The sequence below is a fragment of the Symphalangus syndactylus genome, chromosome X (assembly GCF_028878055.3).
Source record: "Symphalangus syndactylus isolate Jambi chromosome X, NHGRI_mSymSyn1-v2.1_pri, whole genome shotgun sequence".
Classification (NCBI taxonomy): Eukaryota; Metazoa; Chordata; class Mammalia; order Primates; family Hylobatidae; genus Symphalangus; species Symphalangus syndactylus.
Genome location: NC_072447.2, coordinates 79194834 through 79216303, shown reverse-complemented (window position 1 = coordinate 79216303; position 21470 = coordinate 79194834). Strand labels below are relative to the sequence as shown.

Below are 21470 nucleotides of genomic sequence, written 5' to 3'. Positions count from 1 at the left end.
ATATCTTGTCTCTATTCCCTCCTTTCCATCCCTACTCTGCCTGCCTTGGCTTAGTCCTTTGTTATCTCTGGCCTGCACTACTGAAATAAGTTGTCATGCCTCCAGTCTTGCTCTCCTCCAATTACTTCTTCACACTTCTGCCAGAGTGCTCTTTATTTTTTTGTTTGTTTGTTTATTCTTAATTTTACTTGAAAAAAAAATCACACAAGTAATGCACGTTCACTGGTTAAAAAAATTAGAATATACACCAGAAAAAAATAAAAAAAAAATCATCAATAACTCCATCATCCAGAGATAATCTTTTGGTATATTACCTTCCAAAATTTTTTGTGAACTTTAGATGCTTAAACATTTTTTTTTAATTTACAAAATTGGGATACTCTACATACTCTCCAGGAAATCTGCCCTCTTCACTAATGATTATAATGAACATCTTTCCATGTCAATAAACATAACGTCTATAGCATAATTTTAATAGCTACATGGTATTCCACATACGGCTGTAACATGACTTAACAGTCTCTCACTAGGACATTTAAGCTGTCTCCAATTATTCCACTATAAGAAACAATGCTGTCATAAAACATCCTTACACAAACATCTTGATGTTGTGTTAATTATTCCCATAAAATAATTTCCTAGATGTGGATTTTTTGGGCCAAAGGGGATGCACATTTTTAAATGTTTTTATTTATGATGATAAATAAATAAGCCTCTCTCCAAACCACCCCATTTTTATCAATCGACATTACCACCAGTAGTTTGAGAATGTCTTTTTCCTCATAGCCTTTCCAAACACTAGGCATTATCATTCACTTTAATCACCAATATGTTAGGTAAAAAAATTGCACTTTGTGGTTTTACTGCATTTATTAGGGGAGTTATTATTATTATTATTATTATTATTATTGAGACTGTCTTGCTCTGTCGCCAGGCTGGAATACAGTGGCATGATCTCGGCTCACTGCAACCTCTGCCTCCTGGGTTCAAGCGATTCTCCTGCCTCAGCCTCCTGAGTAGCTGGGACTACAGGTGTGACCAGGCCCAGCTAATTTTTGTATTTCTAGTAGAGACAGAGTTTGACCATGTTGGCCAGGATGGTCTAGATCTCTTGACCTTGTGATCTGCCTGCCTCGGCCTCCCAAAGTGCTGGGATTATAGGCATGAGCCACCGCGCCTGGCTGGAAGTTATTTTTTCATATGATATATTGGCCGTTTACATTTCTTTTGTAAATTAGTTCATGCCTTTGCCCATTTTTCTTTTGGGGCACAGGACAATCTTTCTAAAATGTAAATCTGGTCATACTATTCTCATTCAATGACTGCCCAGAACTTTCAGGCCCTTCATGATTTGGTATTTACCTACCTCTTTAAGTCATTTCTATCACATGAATTATAGATCTTACATGGATCAATCAAAAAATCTCCAGTCACACTGAGCTACGTGTGTTCTCTAAAAGTGTTTCATGCCTGTAAAGTGTTTCATGCCTGTGTCTTCATATAGGCTCTTCCTAGTCTCTGGAATGCCCATTGCTTTCTTATTCGTTTAGCTAATTCCTATTCATACTTGGCTCAATTTCCTTCTCTAGCCAGCTCCCCTCCCTCCCCACCTCTACCCAAGTCCTAGAAAAACCCTGCGGTTGCCTAGCATAGCACTTTTCATATTACACTATGATTGCCTGTTTTACCTGTTTTAGGTTTCCTACTAGACTGATCTCCTTGAAGGAAGGAACCATATCTTAGTTGTTTTTGTACTTATGATAAATATTTGCTGAAGTAAAAAATTTTAATTTGTTTACAATGTTATTGCATATTATCTGCTTGCTGGTTAGATGTATCACAGGTACATTAAATCCAGCATGTCCAATGCCAAATCCAAATCCATTTTTTCCTCCTTTCCTGTCCCATCTAATACGTACTCTTCCTCTTTCCTCTACCAGACATCTCCATTCATTATTCATCTAACCTCCTTACCTCTTTATGTTCCTTTATTTTCCCCACTCCTGACAAGTCCCTGTTGATATCCTCATCATCTGTCCCACATTGTGCTAAGTTATACAAATTTGATGTTACTTCCTTTTCCTTAAACTGATGACTCCTATTACAGGTTAAGGTCCAAATGTCTTAGCATGCCTTTTAAAGTCCTTCACAATATAACCCCCCTTGCTACACTTCTGGAGCCTCAACTCCCCAACAACTTCCATATGCTCTGGAACATACTTTGTGTTCTATTTCTGTGTCTTTGAACACATTGTTCCACCTATAAAGATCTCCCCACCCCCTGCCATACTACCTATTAGTAAACTCCTATTAATCTTTTAAGGCCCAATTCAAATGTTCCCTTGTCTGTGAAACTTTCCCTGATAACTCCAAGCAGACTGAGACACTCCCTTCTCAGTGGTGCCTTGGCACTTTGTCTTACTTATGCTATAGCACTTATCACGTTGTATTTGTAATGATTTGTTTGTGTCAGTCTCTTCCACTAGGCTGTGAGCTTCTCAAGGGCAGGATATGTTTTGCTCCTCTGTGTATCCCCAGGGCCTAGCACAGTGCCTGGCCCTAGTAGGTGCCCAGGAAATGTTTGATGGATGAACAGTAATCTGATGCTGGGCCCCTCAACATCATAGCTGGGCTCTGATGCCACAGCCCTGTAGCATGTTGCTGCCGATTACCTGATGTTGCTATCCTCCAAACCATGGGAAGCCTCCCCACCGTCTCCCTCATAGGACATCATGCTTTCTTCATTTTCCATGTCCATCCTTGTGTTCTCCTGAAGCATGCGGGGTTGTTTGGGTCTTATTCCACCAGATCCCACATCAGAGTCACTTCCACTTTCACTCAGCTGGATAGCTGTAAAAAGAGACAGATTCTGGTTCATCAGGAGTTAAGCTTGACAGATTTAACTTGATCTTTGGCTTGATCTTCCCAAACTAGTAACTCTCACACATCTACACAGGCATCTTGCCTATACTCCTCTCCTTAAATGCCTCTTATAACTGCCTAGGGTCAACAGCAGCAAGGTTTGTAGTTTAGAATCTGAATCCAAATAACAATTTCCTTTTCCATCTCATGCCAACCTATCTGTATTTTTTCTACCATCTACTCCCATACTTTTCCTTGGCCATTGCCATTAATCCACAAAATATCCCCAAACAGGATTTTTCTTAATTTTCCTTCCCAGTTGCCACATGTAACACTTGATCATTCTGTTCTCATCTTTTTTTCTTTTTCTTTGGAGACAGTCTCACTATGTTGCCTAGGCTGTAGTGCAATGGTATGATCATGGCTCACTGCAGCCTTGAAGTCCTGGGCTCAAGCGATCCTCCTGCCTCAGCCTCCTAACTGGAACTACAGGCACTTGCCACCACACCCAGCTAATTTTTATTTATTTACTTTTTGTAGAGACAGGGTCTCGCTATGTTGCCTAGGCTGGTCTCAAACTCCTGGTCTCAAGTGTTCCTCCTACCTTGGCTTCCCAAAGTGCTGGGATTACAGGCATGAGCCACTGTGCCCAGCCTTTAACAAGTATCCAGATCAAAGCTGTTACTTAGGCACTGTCTTTTCCACTGTTGTCTTTTGTACCTCTTGCTAATGAATATGATCATCCTACGCCTGAGTGCTCAGTACTCTTAGGTCTATTAATAGGAATTCAATAAAAGAGGCAGCTTCCAATAAAAGCATATGTGGCCAAGAGCACCTATCCAGTCCAGTCCTGAGGGTGCTATAGTGAGTTATAAAGGAATAGAAGCAATGGTCGAGGCCTACCAGAGAAAGGATTGTCTCCTTCTTCATCACTCCCAGCATCTTCCTCATCATCTTCTCCTTCAGACATAAGCAAATCCTCATACAGGACACTGGCTTGAGGCTGTTGTACAGTTCCTTCCTCTTCATCTGCAAGATCACCATCTCCATCTTCACCTTCCTGAATGAGACCAGTTGGGGGTCAAAGTCCTATCAACTGACCACTTAAGAGACCAGAAGCCACCACCAGGCACACCCTCCTCCCCACCCCGCCCATCCCTCCACTTGCTGCCTCACAAGAAGTAATTATTTTTGGTGGATAGATTGTTTAGTTGGTCCCAAGGATTAAAGTTGGATTGGGGCTCACTAAGGAGACCCCCTGATATCATCTTAGGATTTGGCCTGCCCTGTACTGATGGGGCTCCTATCATATAAGGGTATAACGTAACCATGAGCTTTCTGTAAGCATACTCACTGGGGCTGGAGTCTTAGGTTTCCCATCCTCCTCCTCATCATCATACCCTTCAATATCTACATCAGAGTCTTCCTCGCCCAGCCTACCTCGGCCCTGGCGCATCTGAGTAAGGAACACAAATAGCACATCATTGAGGGACGTGCCTGTAGGAGGAGTTAACCAAGGGCTCTCACCCAGGGTGGATGCTCCTCCCTGATATCCCAGCCAATCCCACTGCTAGTGGGGGCTGTTTAGACAGCTCAAGGCATACGCATTTTCCCCCATTCTTTGGAAATCACAGCCAGAGTAAAAAACCCAAAGAACAGGAAAGGCTCTTAGTCTACTCTTACTGTATCATTACAAAGAGACTCTTCCTTTCTAACCCAAACTTTCCTTATAGCTTGTGTTGAACTCTTTGGGAAAGAAAAACCCTCCTGGGTTTTACACTTTCCGGTGAAACCCTGACTGAGAATAGCTGTAGAATTTCTGGCTCCAAACTATATCTTCTGATACCTCTAGAAAAGACCAATTTTTAAAATTTAATTTTATAAATAATTTTAATTTAAATTATAATACACATAAAGTAGGCCAATTATTTTGAACTGTCTGAGGGCAGTTGGTCACTCTAGTCACCCATCAGGCTACTCTGATGCTTCACACCCTTTTTTCATACTTGTGTCTTCCCTGAAGTTCTGCTGTGCCTGACTCTGCCCATGGGGACAGAGAGAAGATAACACCAGTCACACGACGTGCCGCCATCCCAACTTGAAATCCCATTTCTAAGCTTTCATTCCCAGGGCCAAAGGGCCCAGTCATTCTTGACATATGTCACATATCACCATCACCATCACCATTCCCCTAGCCCCACTTGCAGGCATAATACCAATCTTACAAAGAGAAAAAGAACATCCTACCTGTGTTACCTGCTTTTCTGGAGTGGCAGTAGGAATATCCAAGACAGACATATTGCTCTCATCTTGAAATACAGAGGCATCTCGAGACATACTGAGGGATGTGTTGGTATCATACAAATCAGGAGGCTGTGGCACAAAACATACAACTTAGCTTCTATCTAGGAAAGGAAAATAAATACAGATAACTCCCCTTTAAGGCATTTACTGGAGAAAAAGATCATGCAGAGCAATTCAGTTAAAGAGAAACATAGTTTGACACAGCTTTACAGACAAGTTTTTGGGACTCTTACAAATGTTGCCTATTCTAGTAGACAGGTGCCTGAAGCAGAAAGGCACCAAAGCTATGGGACAATTTTATGTCCTAACAGCCTTTCTGGTCAATAACCTAGTTTTTTTCTAAGCCTTGTCTTTTGGTTTTTAGGCCCAAGGCTTCATATCAGTGCTATTTTGATTGCTTGATTTGGAGACATCTAAGAGGAAATAGGATAAAGGAATTTCAATTCCAACAAGAGCACAGAATGCTTTGATAGTTTATGAGCCCATCAGAGGATGCTACGAAGCAAAATGGCATGGTAAAAAATCACAGGCCTTGGAGTAAAATGTCCTGGGTTTGAGTCCTGGCTCCAACACTTGCTAGTGAGTAACAAATTACTTAACATCTCTAAGCCTTGATTAACTCAACTATAAAACATGGATGATAATGTCTACCTCACAGGGTTGTTGTGAGAATTAAGAGATGTGTAAGTTCCTTACCCATGCCTGGTACTCAATAAATTATAGATCCCTTCCCTGTTTTCTGCCCTGGAAAGAACAGGGATTCAGCAAATGGACTATTCAGTGACAGGAGGGCAAGAAGGACTAGATAAAGTGCTCACAAAATAATGTAAAGTGAAAAGAGTAAGACACAAAAGCATATTGATCAATTTCATTTTAAAAGTGTGTCTATAAACACAAATACATACGCTACAGATATGAAAGAAATAAAAATATTCACACTGGCTGATGTTGCTTCTGAGTGGTGGAAGTGATTACAGGTAACTTATTTCTTGTTTTTATTTTCCAGTTTTCTCTAATGAATATGTTATTTTTATCAACAGATAAAAGAGATATGTTACATTGCGTTTTTTTAAAAAGGAAACAAAACTGATTCAGAAGAGGGTTTTGGAGAAACAGAGGCAAAACAAAATTCAAAGCATTACAGAGCAGGTAAATCAGTGTGGAACAGAAGAAATGAAAAATAAGGGGATGAAATTTCTGCAAAACCCTACAGCACAGTGCAGAAAACTGCAAAGTCAACAGTTTTACATAAGGTGTTAAGCTGAACAGATGATGCAATCCAAGTTAGGTGGAAATAGTTGAGTGAAAATACATTATTGGGCTAGGCGCGGTGGCTCACGCCTGTAATCCCAACACTTTGGGAAGCCGAGGCGGTCCTGAGGTCAGGAGTTTGAGACCAGCCTGACCAACATGGAGAAACCCTGTCTCTACTAAAAATACAAAATTAGCCAGGCGTAGTGGCCCATGCCTGTAAAACCAGCTATTCGGGAGGCTGAGGCAGAAGAATCACTTGAACCCGGGAGGCGGAGGTTGCGGTGAGCCAAGATTGCGCCATTGCACTCCAGCCTGGGTGACAAGAGCGAAACTCCATCTCAAAAAAAAAAAAAAAAAAAAAAAAAAAAAAAAAAAAAAAAAAAAGAAAAGAAAATACATTATTGACCACCACCATTTAGAAGTTGAAAGGTATGATTACTATCATGCTTCTTACAACCAAAATTGTATTAAGGCAGGTTACACGTTTGCAAACACACTCTAATAACATTTGAGTTTGAGAGTAGTAATGTAAGTAAAGTAAGGACAGTCACTCATGTACACCTTCCTCAGGTTAAGAGATAATGAGTTGGTTACTATCTTAAACTGTTTGTGAGTGAAGGGAATGATGAAAAGGTGAACTGGAATAATGAAGCAGTACTATCTAATCCTACTCTTCATAGGAAACCCTCTAACTGTACCAAACGACAGCTAATGCTCAAGAGAGAGAATAGCTGACAGGTTTTCCTTAGCCATTTGAGGTAGTCTGGGAGACATAGTAAAGAAAGGAAGGTGACTTTGGGGTCCACGGCTTTGATTCACCAAAGGACTAGGCTTAGGCTGTCCTAGAAATGAGCAAACCATGTGCCACTCAATGGCTAGACTCTCCTGGAGAATGATAGCTAATACCCAGGCTTTAACTTACCAGAAAGTACCTTGTGGAAGCTGTGGGCCTATTAACAAATAGGGCCTTCCTAGGCAACATCACTCACCCAAGCCCCCTTGACCCAATCTGCCCACACACTCCAAGAGCCTTTCCTTGTTCTGGACCTTGAAGAAGTATCTGAGGGTTCTTTTATACCTGGCCCCTCAGTAACCTACGTTGTAAGATGAAAGAGAGAGTAAAAGATAGATAGGGATAGTGCATGAACGAGATATAGAGACAGCAATAATCCAACAGAGGTCACATAGGTTGCATTATAAGTTCAGAAGGAAATCTGGATAGAATGAAAAAAAAATTTCCTGTGGGAATTGGCAGAGTTCTGCATTAAAATATTTGATTAAATTTGAAAGGGTCTCAGAGAACAGATAAAGATGTGTCAGGCAAATTAAATTAATTCATTTAATGTTTACAACAATCTTGAAAAGATTTCACAGAAAAGGAAACTAAATGAGAGAGGTTAACTTTCCAAGATTACAAAGCTAGACAGCAGAACTAAGACTCAAACCCAGGCCTGCTTTATGTCAATTCTTATGTACTTTCCACCCTACCATAGTGCCTCCAATACAGAAACCAAGCACCAGTGATATTCTGTTAAGTCCTATTCTTCAAATATGCCAACCCTCTAAGAGTACAGTATGGAGGAGGAAATATACTCTTAGTGTATTTCAAGGGTTCAATTAGACCAGGAAGACTAAAAATTTCTCATTTATCCTGCTCTCTCATTCTTTTGACATGAACATTTAAGAACATTATTAATACTACCTTTCTTCATTTACTAGGAGTCAATCCAGGAAAATGGGTGACTTCTGAGCTACACTGAGATATTTCTGAGGGAATGAGTAATCAAGTGTCTGTAAGGCACAGGAACAATATGGCCTATGTCTGTAACTGAGAAGTCTACACTCTAGGGATGTTCTAGAGTCCCAAAATTCATGGATAAGAAAATTCCCAAGACCCAGAGGATGGCTGGGTCAGGGATCTGGTATTCCCAAACACTGCCTAAACAACTAAGGCCCCACCCCATTCATTCATCCCACAGCTGCCTCTTCTGGATTCAAGGCCACCAAGACCCATGGCCCTCACTCACCTTAGCCTTTGAGAAGACAAGAAAGCACACGAAAGGCATATGAAGAGGAAGGACAGAGAAGAATGGTATCTCAGTAAACGGATTTGTTAACATGCTCCCAATTTCCCAAACCAATAAGAAAACTATACGAGGAAGTACTTAGCCCTCAGACTCACCTGAGGCGTGTAGGGCCCTGGGGTCATTGGGTCCAGGCTTTCTAATTCTGCTTCCTCCAAAGCTGCTTCTTTAGCTGTACAAATATCCTTCTCAAGTTGAGTCAAATGTTCATCATACTGAGAAACAAAGAAAATAAATTCATTCAACATGTATTTTAAGTACTGGGGATACAAAAGTAAACAAAAGACAAAAATATCTATCTTCATGGAGCTTATATTCTAGTGGCAGGACACAGATAATAATCAAAATAAATTAAGCAGGGAAGGAAATATGTGATGTGGAGTTGCGGGGTGGAGAATACTACATTTTAAAATAGGATAATCAGGGAAAGCTCCTCATTAAAGGGAACAGGATTTCAAAAAGCTAGATCCCAGGGGGACCTCTTTTATTTTTTGAGACAGGGTCTTGCTGTTGCCCAGGCTAGAATGCAGAGATATGGTCATGACTCACTGCAGCCTTGACTTCCAGGCTCAAATGATTCTCCTACCTCAGACGAGTAGCTGGGACCACATGCTTGTGTACCACCAGACCCCACTAATTTTTAAATCTTTTTTTGTAGAGATGGGGTCTCCCTATGTTGCCCAGGCTTAAGACCTCCATCTTTACCACCTACCTCAGTCAATGTCTGGTAACAGACGTTCACAATCTCCTGGGCAGTCTTAGTATACTGACTCTCAGGTCCTATAAATAAAATAAGAAAGTGCCATTATCTTTGCAGACTTGTTCCAGAATTTTACATTCTGTCATCAGCAGTGTGTCCCATTATCCTAGACCAAGAAAAATCATGCCTCAGCTTTAACTTGGACTCTTGTTCTACTTTCAGAGGCAGAAAATTTCAAACATATGCAATACAACACTAACATAATGAACTCCCATGTACTCACTAGCCAGCTTCAATGAGTAACACACAGCCAATCTTGTTTCTTCAATTTTCAGACTCTTCTCAAATTGTTTTGAAGCAAATTCCAGCATCATAACAATTTTCCTCTAAAAATTGTTCAGTATGTGTTGCTAGGTTTCACCATGTTGGCCAGGCTGCTCTTGAACTCCTGGCCTTAAGTGATCCGCCCCCCTCAGCCTCCCAAAGTGCTGGGATTATAGGCATGAGCCACTGTGCCCGACCTAAGGATGCTTTTAATAAACAATTATGTCTGATAATATAATGGTGGATACATGTCATTATACATTTTCCAAAACCCACACAATGTATACCACCACCAAGAATGAACCATGGACTTGGGGTGATAATGATATGTCAATGTAGGTTCATCAACTAACACAATTAATATAACACTCTGGTGCAGGCTGTTGTTTTTCTTTTGAGACAGAGTTTCACTCCGTCACCCAGGCTGGAATGCAGTGGCATGATCATGGCTCACTGTAGCCTTGAACTCCTGGGTGCAGGCATGCACCACCATGCCCATTTTTCTTTGTTTGTAGAGATGGGGGGGGTCTCACTATGTTGCACAGGCTGGTCTTGAACTCCTGGCCTAAAGAGATCCTCTTACCTTGGCTTCCCAAAGTGCTGGGATTACAGGCGTGAGCCACAACGCCCAGCCTAGTGCAAGATGTTGATAACCGGAGAGGCTGTATGTATGTGAGGGCAGGGAGTATATGGGAACTCTCTGTAACTTCTGCTCAATTTTGCCATGAACTATAAAGCTGCTCTAAAAACAAACTAACTATATCACATCTAAAATAATGAACAATAATTCTTTAATATTATCAAATAGCTGGCCAAGATTCAAATTTCCCAAATTACTTTATAAACACTCTTTTACATTTATTTCTTTGAATCATAACCCAAAAAAGGTCCATACATTGCATTTGACTGATGTGTCTCCTTAAGACATTTTTACCTATAAGATGATTCTTAACTATATGGGTCCCCATATGGCCTTAGTTACAAGTTGCAAACTGGTGGCTTGTAGTTTTGTTTGGCTCACATAAAAAATTAGTTCAGTTTGTAAAAATGGATTGAGCTATACACCCATAATACATAAAACACTTTTCTGTATCTAAGTTATATTTCAATAGAAGGCTTTTTTGAAAAAAACTTACTTGATAACATTTAACAGCTGGGAGATTTCACATAAAAACCTAAATTGTCTGGCTTCTTTTAGAAAATTTAAAGATGTGGCCAAGACAGGGTCAGCATTCCCACAAGGCACCAATGGGCTGGGGCTGAGTAGCAGCTGTTCCTTTTAGATATAGTATGTGTTCTCCAGGTTATCATAGTCCCTCCCAGGTCTGCTTATCTTCTGCCTAGACCCTGAAGGCATTTGAGTTTTCAATCCCTGCCTTAAATACTTAAAATGTTCTTTTAATATACGGATCGGATCATTCACTTATTTATTCGTGAGACATTTTCTTAATACTTTTTGTGTGCCAGGCATTGGAGATGATAGAAATGAGTGAGATATAGGTCATATCCTCAAGAAGTTTATAGTCTAGTACAGTGAGATAGACTATAAACAAATAGGGCAATACAATGCAACGGAGAAACAGTGGCACAAAGAAGGAAGTGGCTGATTCTGGGAGGTAAGAGGGGAAGAGGAATTAAGAAAGCCTTCACAAGAGGTGATCCCTAAATTGAACCTGCTGTTTTATCAGGATATAAAGGATAAAAAATATACCACAGGCCAGGCACAGTGGCTCGAGCCTGTAATCTCAGCACTTTGGGAGGCCGAGGTGGGGAGATCACTTGAGGCCAGAAGTTTGAGACCAGCCTGGCCAGCATGGCAAAACCCTGTCTCTACTAATAATATAAAAATTAGCTGGGCGTGGTGGTGCATGCCTGTAATCCCAGCTACTCAGGTGGCTGAGGCATGAGAATCAGTTGAACCCGGGAGGCAGAGGTTGCAGTGAGGCAAGATCACGCCACTGAACTCCAGCCTGGGCGACAGAGCAAGACTCTGTCTCAAAAAAAAAAAGTCTCTTCCAGGTAAAACCTCTTACAAGTATAGGTCATTTATTCTTTAAAATATGTAAAATAAAGTTGTATCCTCACAGAAACTGCCTGTGCCAAACACAAACAAAAAAGAAAAGTCAATTGTCCAGATATTTAGAGCCGGGTGTGGTGGCTCACGCCTGTAATCCCAGAACTTTGGGTGGCTGGGCAGGATGATCACTTGAGCTCAGGAGTTCAAGACCAGCCTAGGCAATATGGTGAAACTCTGTCTATACAAATAACACAAAAATTAGCTGGGCATTGTGGCGTGCACCTGTAGTCCCAGCTACTCAGGAGGCTGAGGCAAGAGGATCGGTTGAGCCCAGGAGGTTGAGACTGCAGTGAGCCATGATCGCGCCACTGCACTCCAGCCTGAGTGACAGAGCAAGACTCCATCTCAAAAAAACAAAAAAAGAAAACAGAAATGTTGCTGGAGAAAATAGGCTGCATACAGGTTACAGGCCTCCTTCACCAAACCTGTACAACAGTAGTTCCTTACAGTATACAGTATAGGCTCTTCTACCTATAGGGACCTGCCTCATGGCTAAAACCCCAGCCTATAAATTAGGAATTCAGCCTTTATTCTACTTTAGTTTCGAAACTTAAACATGAACTAACCTCTCAATATCTCAATTCTCTCACTTTATAATACAAGGAAAAATTAGTTTTACACACTCGTGAAGTTTCTCTCTTACTTTAATCCATTTTGAAAATGGGACCTCTTCCTTACCCATTTTCTTTGCAACACATCACTCTAAGAAATTTCCACTAATGGCTGGGCGCAGTGGCTCATGCCTGTAATCCCAGCACTTTGGGAGGCCGAGGTGGGTGGATCACCTGAGGTCAGGAGTTTGAGACCAGCCTGACTAACATGGAGAAACCCCGTCTCTACTAAAAATACGAAATTAGGCTGGGCACGGTGTCTCACGCCTGTAATCCCAGCACTTTGGGAGGCCCAGGTGGGCGGATCACCTGAGATTGGGAATTCGAGACCAGCCTGACCAACATGGAGAAACCCCGTCTCTACTAAAAATACAAAATTAGCCTGGAGTGGTGGCACATGCCTGTAATCCCAGCTACTCGGGAGGCTGAAGCAGGAGAATTGCTTGAACCCGGGAGGCGGAGGTTGCGGTGAACCGAGATCGCGCCATTGCACTCCAGCCTGGGCAACAAGAGCTCTCAAAACAAAACAAAAAAATAAATAAAAATAAAAATACAAAATTAGCCAGGCATGGTGTACTCCAGCCTGGGCAACAAGAGCGAAACTCCGTCTCAAAAAAAAAAGAAAAAGAAAAAGAAAATAAATATCCACTAATACCTCTAGAATATTAAAAAAAAAAACCCACACTTACTTGCATAGCTGATACACTTATGTGTTTGATATTAGCTGTTTGTAATTCTGTATATAATATACATTTTTGAGAGCAGAACAGTCTTAGTTTTTCATTGGATTTTCAAAGAGATCCATAACCATCTCCATAAATCTAAAAATATCGTTCTACATTCTGGAGCAATCAGGAGCTTACTAAAAGTAGGATGATCAGCTATAGGTTTTGTAGCTTAGGAAGAAATGAGGAATCCAAGTAAAGAGACAAAGACAATAGAGCCTCTACAGGAATAGTAAAGGTGCTGAAGCTACTGTGTGGGGGCTGGGAAGAAGATTAAACAGAACTGAACTCCAATTCCCAGTCCCTAAAGGGTTACTACACAGAAAACCAGAATTAAGTTACAAAGAGTTTCTAGAATGACACCAAAATGAATGAAAGATAATCCGTGACTTGTCACTGTAAGAATAAGCTACCCACTCATGAAAAGGAATGTTTTTTTCTGAGTATATTTTGCTTTTTCTCTCTCTTCTTGTTAAATCATGGCTGAGGCAACTCTACATGTCATGCTGGAGAAACGTTATTTATTTATACTTTGCCTCATACCAAATAAGGAGCGGTAGAATCTACAGAATCACATACAATTCAAATTCAAATGTCCTTAAATAGAGATAATGCCAATGACAGCTTTGGAAAGTTGATATTCCACCAAGAAAATTCCTTTTCTGGTTTCTAAGTTAATTTCCTTCTGTATGGTGATGTGAGAAGAAACACAAGTCACAGGCTTCATGGTCTAGTAAGGGGGGAAAGCAAGCATTATTGCTATTTTTTTTTTTTTTTTTGACACGGTGTCTCACTCTGTCACCCAGGCTGGAGTACAGTGGCGCGATCTCTGCTCATTGCAACCTCCGTCTCCCAGGTTCAAGTACTTCTCCTGCCTCAGCCTTCCCAAGTAGCTGGAATTACAGGTGTGCACCACCACACCCATCTATTTTTTTATTTTTTAGCAGAGACAGAGTTTCACCATGTTGGCCAGGCTGGTCTCAAACTCCTGACCTCCAGTGATCTACCTGCCTCGGCCTCCCAAAATGCTGGGATTACAGGCGTGAGCCACCATGCCCAGCCTATTGCTGCTAACTTTCTGAAAAGATTCAGAGAAAAACACCAGTCAAGTTGGTAAGCACCCCTGGGCACCAAGGAGAAGAGGGGATTTGTGATCACTCCTAGGCTCACGTTTCCCTTGAAAACTCTTCCACAAATACTAAAAATAATTCCTCCCTAAGAAAATGAGTACTCTGTCAAAACAGCATAAATTATTATCTTGACAGTGGATGGTGTGAGGATATGCATTTGCTCCAATGTGAACCATGAAAATTAAAAAATAAAAGCTCAGAAGTAGAAAGTTTTTTAAAAAAAAGATCAGTGCCATATATAAAAAGAAAAATCTGCATACTAAATTCCTAAAGAAATTAGAATTACTAAATGCAACTACACATAGTACAGATCCCAAAGAGATGAGCTCTGACTTTGCGATTCTTAGATATTTATGTTCAAACTAGATCCAAAACAAGTGAAAATTAAAGAGAAGTGAATCTAGTCTTTCACAATATAGTTAGGCTCCTTACCTTATGTAGAATGAGGATCAAATGTAAATTAGGATGTTTAGTTTCCAAGATTAAGAGGTTCAGTCTCTCAAACCAGAGTAACATAATCTCACTCAGAATCTAAACTAGAAATTCAAGAAGGCAGAAACCATCCAGAGGAAAGTGGGGTAATAAATCTCACTGGTCAAGGGCCTATTTGATGAAAAGCCCAAAGACCCTGAAAATGTTGTTTTTTTTTTTTTTTTTTTCTCAAAAATGAAACACCATTCCATTTAGCAACTTAAAAATATATAAATAAGGCCGGGCGTGGTGGCTCACGCCTGTAATCCCAGCACTTTGGGAGGCTGAGGCAGGCGGATCATGAGGTCAGGAGTTTGAGACCAGCCTGGCCAATATGGTGAAACCCTGTCTCTACTAAAAATACAAAAATTAGCCAGGCATGGTGGCGCGCTCCTGTAGTCCCAGCTACTCAGGAGTCTGAGGCAGAAGAATCGCTTGAATCTGGGAGGCGGAGGTTGCAGTGAGCCGGGATGGTGCCACTGCACTCCAGCATGGGTGACAGAGCGAGATTCTGCCTCAAAAAAAAAAAAAAAAAAAAAAAAAAAAAATATATATATATATATATATATATATATAAATAAACAGATAGCTTTGGCTAAAAATATATCCTCATATCTCTACAACTAGAAAAATAAACACCTCAAAACACCTTTCCTATATAGTAAAATTTATAATACTTCACACCAAATCTAATACTGGCTACTAATGGGATGGTAGGAAGGGAAGAACAAGATTTTTCCTTTTCACTTTATACAATTCTATGCTGTTTCATTTATTCAATGAACATGTATGTAATTTTTATAAAATTTTAAGTTATATACTTTTACAGGAATAATTTTTAAAGTATTAATTATTCCCAGCGTTAAAGAGGCTGTAGGGAAACATATTTTCCTTCACTGTTATTTTGACTATAAACAGGTACAGCCTTTTGGAACACAATTTCAAAATATCAAGATTTCCTACAGAAATTTTGCACAAGCACACATCAATAAAATATAAAATAGTGAACAACTAGGCCAGGCACAGTGGCTCACACCTGTAATCCCAGCACTTTGGGAGCCTGAGGCAGGTGGGTCACCTGAGGTCAAGAGTTCGGGACCAGCCTGGGAAACATGGGGAAACCCCATCTCTACTAAAAATACAAAAATTGGCCAGGCATGGTGACGCACACCTGTAATCCCAGTTACTCAGGAGGCTGAGGCACAAGAATTGCTTCAATCCAGGAGGCAGAGGTTACAGTGAGCCGAGATCATGCCACTGCACTCCAACCTGGGTGACAGAGACTTGGTCTCAAAAAAAAAAAAAATAGTGAAAAACTGTCTGCAAGCCAGCATTATGGAAATACTTTAAATGCCTATCAATAGGAGAATGGTTAAATAAATTATGATACATACATCCATGCTAAGAAATAAGTTTAAAAGAATGTAGAAATCTATATGTACTAACATGAAAACAGAATCAGTAAAGATGTCAATTCTCCCCAAATTGATCTATGGATTTTAACACAATTCTTACCCAAATCCCAGTAAGATGTTTTTGTAGATATAGACAAGCCCCTTCTAAATTTAGTGGAATGGTAAAGGAACTAGAATATAAAACAGTTTTGAAAAAGAGTGAGAGGAATCACTCTACCTGACAGTAAGACTGCTAGAAATAAACCAACACACTCAACTGATTTTTGATAAAGGTGTACATACAGGGCAATTCAATGGAGGAAGGACAGTTTTTTCAATAAATGACGAAAAACTGGACATCCATAGGCAAAAAAAGTACTTCAACCTAAACTACAAACAGTGCACAAAAAGTAATTAAAAATGGATCATGGACTTAAGTGTAAAAGGCTACAACTATAAAATTTTAGGAAAAAACATAAGAGAAAACCTTTGTGATGTGAGCTGGGGAAAGACTTTTTTTTTTTTTTTTTGAGATGAGTCTCAAATCTCTCGTCCAGGTTGGAGTGCAGTGGCGTGATCTCAACTCACTGCAACCTCCACCTCCCAGGTTCAACCAATTCTCATGCCTCAGCCTCCTGAGTAGCTAGGATTACAGATGTGCACCACCACACCCACCTAATTTTTTTTTTTTTTTTTTTTGTATTTTTAGTAGAGACGGGTTTCATCATGTTGACCAGGTTGGTCTCAAACTCCTGACCTCAAGCAACCCACCCGTCTCACCCTGCCAACTTCTTAAGAGATACAAACACTGGGCTAGGCGCAGTGGCTCACGCCTGTAATCCCAGCACATGGCGAGGCTGAGGTGGGCAGATCACGAGATCAGGAGATCGAGACCATCCTGGCTACGGTAATCCCATCTCTACTAAAAATAGAAAAAAATTAGCCGGGCGTGGTGGCGGGCAACTGTAGTCCCAGCTACTCAGGAGGCTGAGGCAGGAGAACGGCATGAACTCGGGAGGAGGAGCTGGCAGTGAGCTGTTCCAGCCTGGGTGACAGAGCAGAGACTCCTTGTCTCAAAAAAAAAAAAAAAAAAGAGAGAGAGAGAGATACAAACACTGGCCACGCCTGGGGACTCAAACACCTGTAATCCCAGGATTTCGCCTTGACCTCCTGGGTCAGCCTTGACCAAAGCCTTGACCTCCTGGGCTCAAGCAATCCTCCCATCTCAGCCTCCCAAGTAGCTGGGACTACGGGCATGCACCACCAAACACAAATTTTAAAAATTTTTTGTAGAGATGGGGTCTCACTATATAGCATAGGCTGGTCTCGAACTCCTGGGTTCAAGCAGTCTTCCCAACTTGGCCTCCGAAAGCACTGGGATTACAGGTGTGAGCTACTGTGCCAAGCCTGAAAGATACTACTAAGGGACTGAAAAAGTAAGGCACGGACTGGGGAGAAAATCTCTGCAAATCATATATGTAATAAAGGTCTTGTACCTAGAATATATAAAGAACCCTCAAAACTCATTAAGAAAACAGGCCGAGCGAGGTGGCTCACAACTGTAGTCCTAACACTTTGGGAGGCTGAGGAAGGCAGATCATTTGAGGTCAGAAGTTCGAGACCAGTCTGGCCAACATGGCAAAACCCCATCTCTACTAAAAATACAAAAATTAGCCAGGCGTAGTAGCAGGCGCCTGTAATCCCGGCTACTTGGGAGGCTGAGGCAGGAAAATCACTCAAACCCGGGAGGCGAAGGTTACAGTGAGCCGAGATTGCGCCACTGTAGTCCAGCCTGGACGACAGAGCAAGACTCCGTCTCAAAAAGAAAACAAAGGCTGGGCACGGTGGGTCATGCCTGTAATCTCAACACTTTGGGAGGCTGAGGCAGGCAGATCACTTGAGTTCAGGCATTCGAAACCAGCCTTGCCAACATGGTGAAACCCTGTCTTTACTAAAAATACAAAAAAATTAGCCGGGCATTGGGGCGGACGCCTATAATCCTAGATTCTCAGGAGGCCGAAGCAGGAGAATTGCTTGAACCTGGGAGGCAGAGACTGCAGTGAGCTGAGATTGTGCTCAGCCTGGATGACAGTGTGAGACTCTGTCTCAAAAAAAAAAAAAAAAACACATGATTAAAACTGGGCCAAAGACAGGGCACTCAGGCAAGAGAAAGAAAGAAAGGATATTCAAGTAGGAAAAGAGGAAGTCAAATTGTCCCTGTTTGCAGATGACATGATTGTATTATTTAGAAAACCCCATCGTCTCAGCCCAAAATCTCCTTAAACTGATAAGCAACTTCAGCAAAGTCTCAGGATACAAAAATCAATGTGCAAAAATCACAAGCATTCCTATACACCAATAACAGACAAACAGAGAGCCAAATCATGAGTGAACTCCCATTCACAATTGCTACAAAGAGAATAAAATACCTAGGAATTCAACTTACAAGGGATGTGAAGGACCTCTTCAAGGAGAACTACAAACCACTGCTCAACGAAACAAAAGAGGACACAGACAAATGAAGAAGATTCCATGCTCACGGATAGGAAGAATCAGTATCGTGAAAATGGCCATACTGCCCAAGGTAATTTATAGATTCGATGCCATCCCCATCAAGCGACCAATGACTTTCTTCACAGAATTGGAAAAAACTACTTTAAAGTTCATATGGAACCAAAAAAGAGCCTGCATTGCCAAGTCAATCCTAAACCAAGAGAACAAAGCTTGAGGCATCACCCTACCTGACTTCAAACTATATAATACAAGGCTACAGTAACCAAAACAGCATGGTACTGGTACCAAAACAGATACAGACCAATGGAACAGAACAGAGCCCTCAGAAATAATACCATACATCTACAACCATCTGATCTTTGACAAACCTGACAAAAACAAGAAATGGGGAAAGGAGTCCCTATTTAATAAATGGTGCTGGGAAAACTGGCTAGCCATATGTAGAAAGCTGAAACTGGATTCCTTCCTTACACCTTATACAAATATTAATTCAAGATGGATTAAAGACTTACGTGTTAGACCTAAAACCATAAAAACCCTAGAAGAAAACTTAGGCAATACCATTCAGGACATAGGCATGGGCAAGGACTTCACGACTAAAACACCAACAGCAATGGCAACAAAAGCCAAAATTGACAAATGGGATCTAATTAAACTAAAGAGCTTCTGCACAGCAAAAGAAACTACCATCAGAGTGAACAGGCAACCTACAGAATGGGAGAATATTTTTGCAATCTACCCATCTGACAAAGAGCTAATATCCAGAATCTACAAAAAACTTAAATTTACAAGAAAAAAATCAAACAACTTTTTGCCCATCAAAAAGTGGGCAAATGATATGAACAGACACTTTCAAAAGAAGAAATTCATGCAGCCAACAGACACACGAAAAAATGCTCATCATCACTGGCCATCAGAGAAATGCAAATCAAAACAATGAGAACTATCTCACACCAGTTAGAATGGCAATCGTTAAGAAGTCAGGAAACAACAGGTGCTGGAGAGGATGTGGAGAAATAGGAACACTTTCACACTGTTGGTAGGAGTGTAAACCAGTTCAATCATTGTGGAAGACAGTGTGGCAATTCCTCAAGGATCTAGAACTAGAAATACCATTTGACCCAGCCATCCCATTACTGGGTATATACTCAAAGGATTATAAATCATGCTGCTATAAAGATATATGCACACGTATGTTTATTGTGGCACTATTCACAATAGCAAAGACTTGGAACCAACCCAAATGTCCATCAATGATAGACTGGATTAAGAAAATGTGGCACATATACACCATGGAATACTATGCAGCCATAAAAAAGGATGAGTTCATGTCCTCTGTAGGGACATGTATGAAGCTGGAAACCATCATTCTGAGCAAACTATCACAAGGACAGAAAACCAAACACCACATGTTCTCACTCATAGGTGGGAATTGATCAATGAGAACACCTGGACACAAGGTGGGGAACATCACATACTGGGGCCTGTCGTGGGGTGGGGGGCTAGGGGAGGGATAGCATTAGAAGAAATACCTAATGTAAATAATGAGTTAATGGGTGCAGCACACCAACATGGCACATGTATACATATGTAACAAACCTGCACGTTGTGCACATGTACCCTAGAAAAAAAAAAGATACAAAATTATAGCCAGATAGGAGAAGTAAGTTCTAGTGTTCTATAGCACCGTAGAATGACTATAGTTAATAATACAATATAGTTTCAAATAGCTAGAAGGATATTGCACATTCTCAATACAAAGAAATGATAAACATTTGAGATGGTGGATGTGCTAATTACCCTGATCCGATAACTATAAATTATATGTATGGAAATATAATTATGTGCCCTCAAGAATATGTACAATAGCTGTCAATTTAAAAAATTCAAAAACTGTATCATTGAATCCTTAAGACACAAAGTCAATTTACTTATATAACAAACTAAAAAATTTTCTTGTGCTGTTTTTCAAAAATCATAGCTTTTATGGCTTCATATAACTATATCTAAAATAAGTGTATGATATGTTTTTGTAGTCTAACAAAATTTGCACTGAATTCCAAAAAATAAAAATAAAAAATAAAAAAATAAAGCTGGGCCAAAGAAATGAAGTCACTTCACCAAAGAAAATATACAGATGGGGCTTGGCACCATGGCTTTGGGAGGCTGAGGTGGGAGGATCACTTGAAGCCAGGAGTTCAAGACCAACCTGGCCAACATCATGAAACCCTGTCTCTATTAAAAATACAAAAATTAGCCGGGCATGGTGTTGCATGCCTGTAATCCCTGCTACTCAGGAGGCTGAGGCACAATAATTGCTTGAACCCAGGAAGCAGAGGTTGCAGTGAGCAAAGATAACAAGAAGAAGAGGAAAGAAGAAGGAAGAAGGAAGAAGAAAGAAGAAGGAAGAAGGAAGAAGGAAGAAGGGAGAAAGAAGGGAGGAGGAGGAGACATAGATGGCACATGAAAAGATGCCCAACATCATTAGCCATTAGAAAAACACAATGTATTTGAGGAAATAATTTTAAAACCGAGAGCAAGAAAATGTTTTTAATTTAAAAAAAGAAAAATGTCAAGTAAAATCACAATAGAAGAACAGCTAAAATTTTAAAAAGTGGTAATAGTGAATGCTGCAGAGAAACTGGATCACATACATTGCTGGTGGGAATGTAAAATGGTACAGACACTCCAAAAGTGTGGCACAATCTTTCTGTAGTTCATAAGCTTAAGATGACGTAAGTGTGATGACATTGGGTTTTCATGTTCATGTGTGAGATGTGCCTCCCTCAAGCCTTATTACAATGCCAGTACATTTTTTTCCACATCTGATGTGGAAAAAAAAATGAAATAGTGCAGTTTCTTCTAAAACTAAACATATACCATTCTATTCTTGGGCATTTATCCCAGAGAAATGAAAAATTAAACTCATCCAAAACCCTGTCTATGATTGCTCACAGCAGCTTTACTCATAATGGCAAGATAGTGAAAATCTGAATGTCCTTCAATGAGTAAATGTTTGA

At 40.6% G+C, this 21470-nt stretch overlaps 1 protein-coding gene and 1 pseudogene across 12 annotated transcripts in view; one reads left to right on the top strand and one right to left on the bottom strand.

Moving 5' to 3' along the window:
- TAF1 (TATA-box binding protein associated factor 1) overlaps positions 1–21470 on the bottom strand; it is a 96366-nt gene that overhangs the window by 805 nt on the left and 74091 nt on the right. For 5 of the 12 annotated variants that reach the window (XM_055268532.2, XM_055268533.2, XM_055268534.2 and 2 more), the window contains 6 exons: positions 9217–9284; positions 8603–8719; positions 5110–5235; positions 4217–4318; positions 3766–3922; positions 2673–2850 (listed from right to left, as the gene is read on the bottom strand). In XM_055268532.2, the coding sequence (XP_055124507.1) occupies positions 2673–2850; positions 3766–3922; positions 4217–4318; positions 5110–5235; positions 8603–8719; positions 9217–9284 (748 nt within the window). Of the gene's footprint in view, positions 1–2668; positions 2851–3765; positions 3923–4216; positions 4319–5109; positions 5236–8447; positions 8454–8602; positions 8720–9216; positions 9285–21470 lie in introns of those variants that run through there. The other 7 variants (XM_063634352.1, XM_055268537.2, XM_055268536.2 and 4 more) reach the window with 5 other exon arrangements.
- LOC129476616 (uncharacterized) lies at positions 21155–21281 on the top strand (annotated as a pseudogene).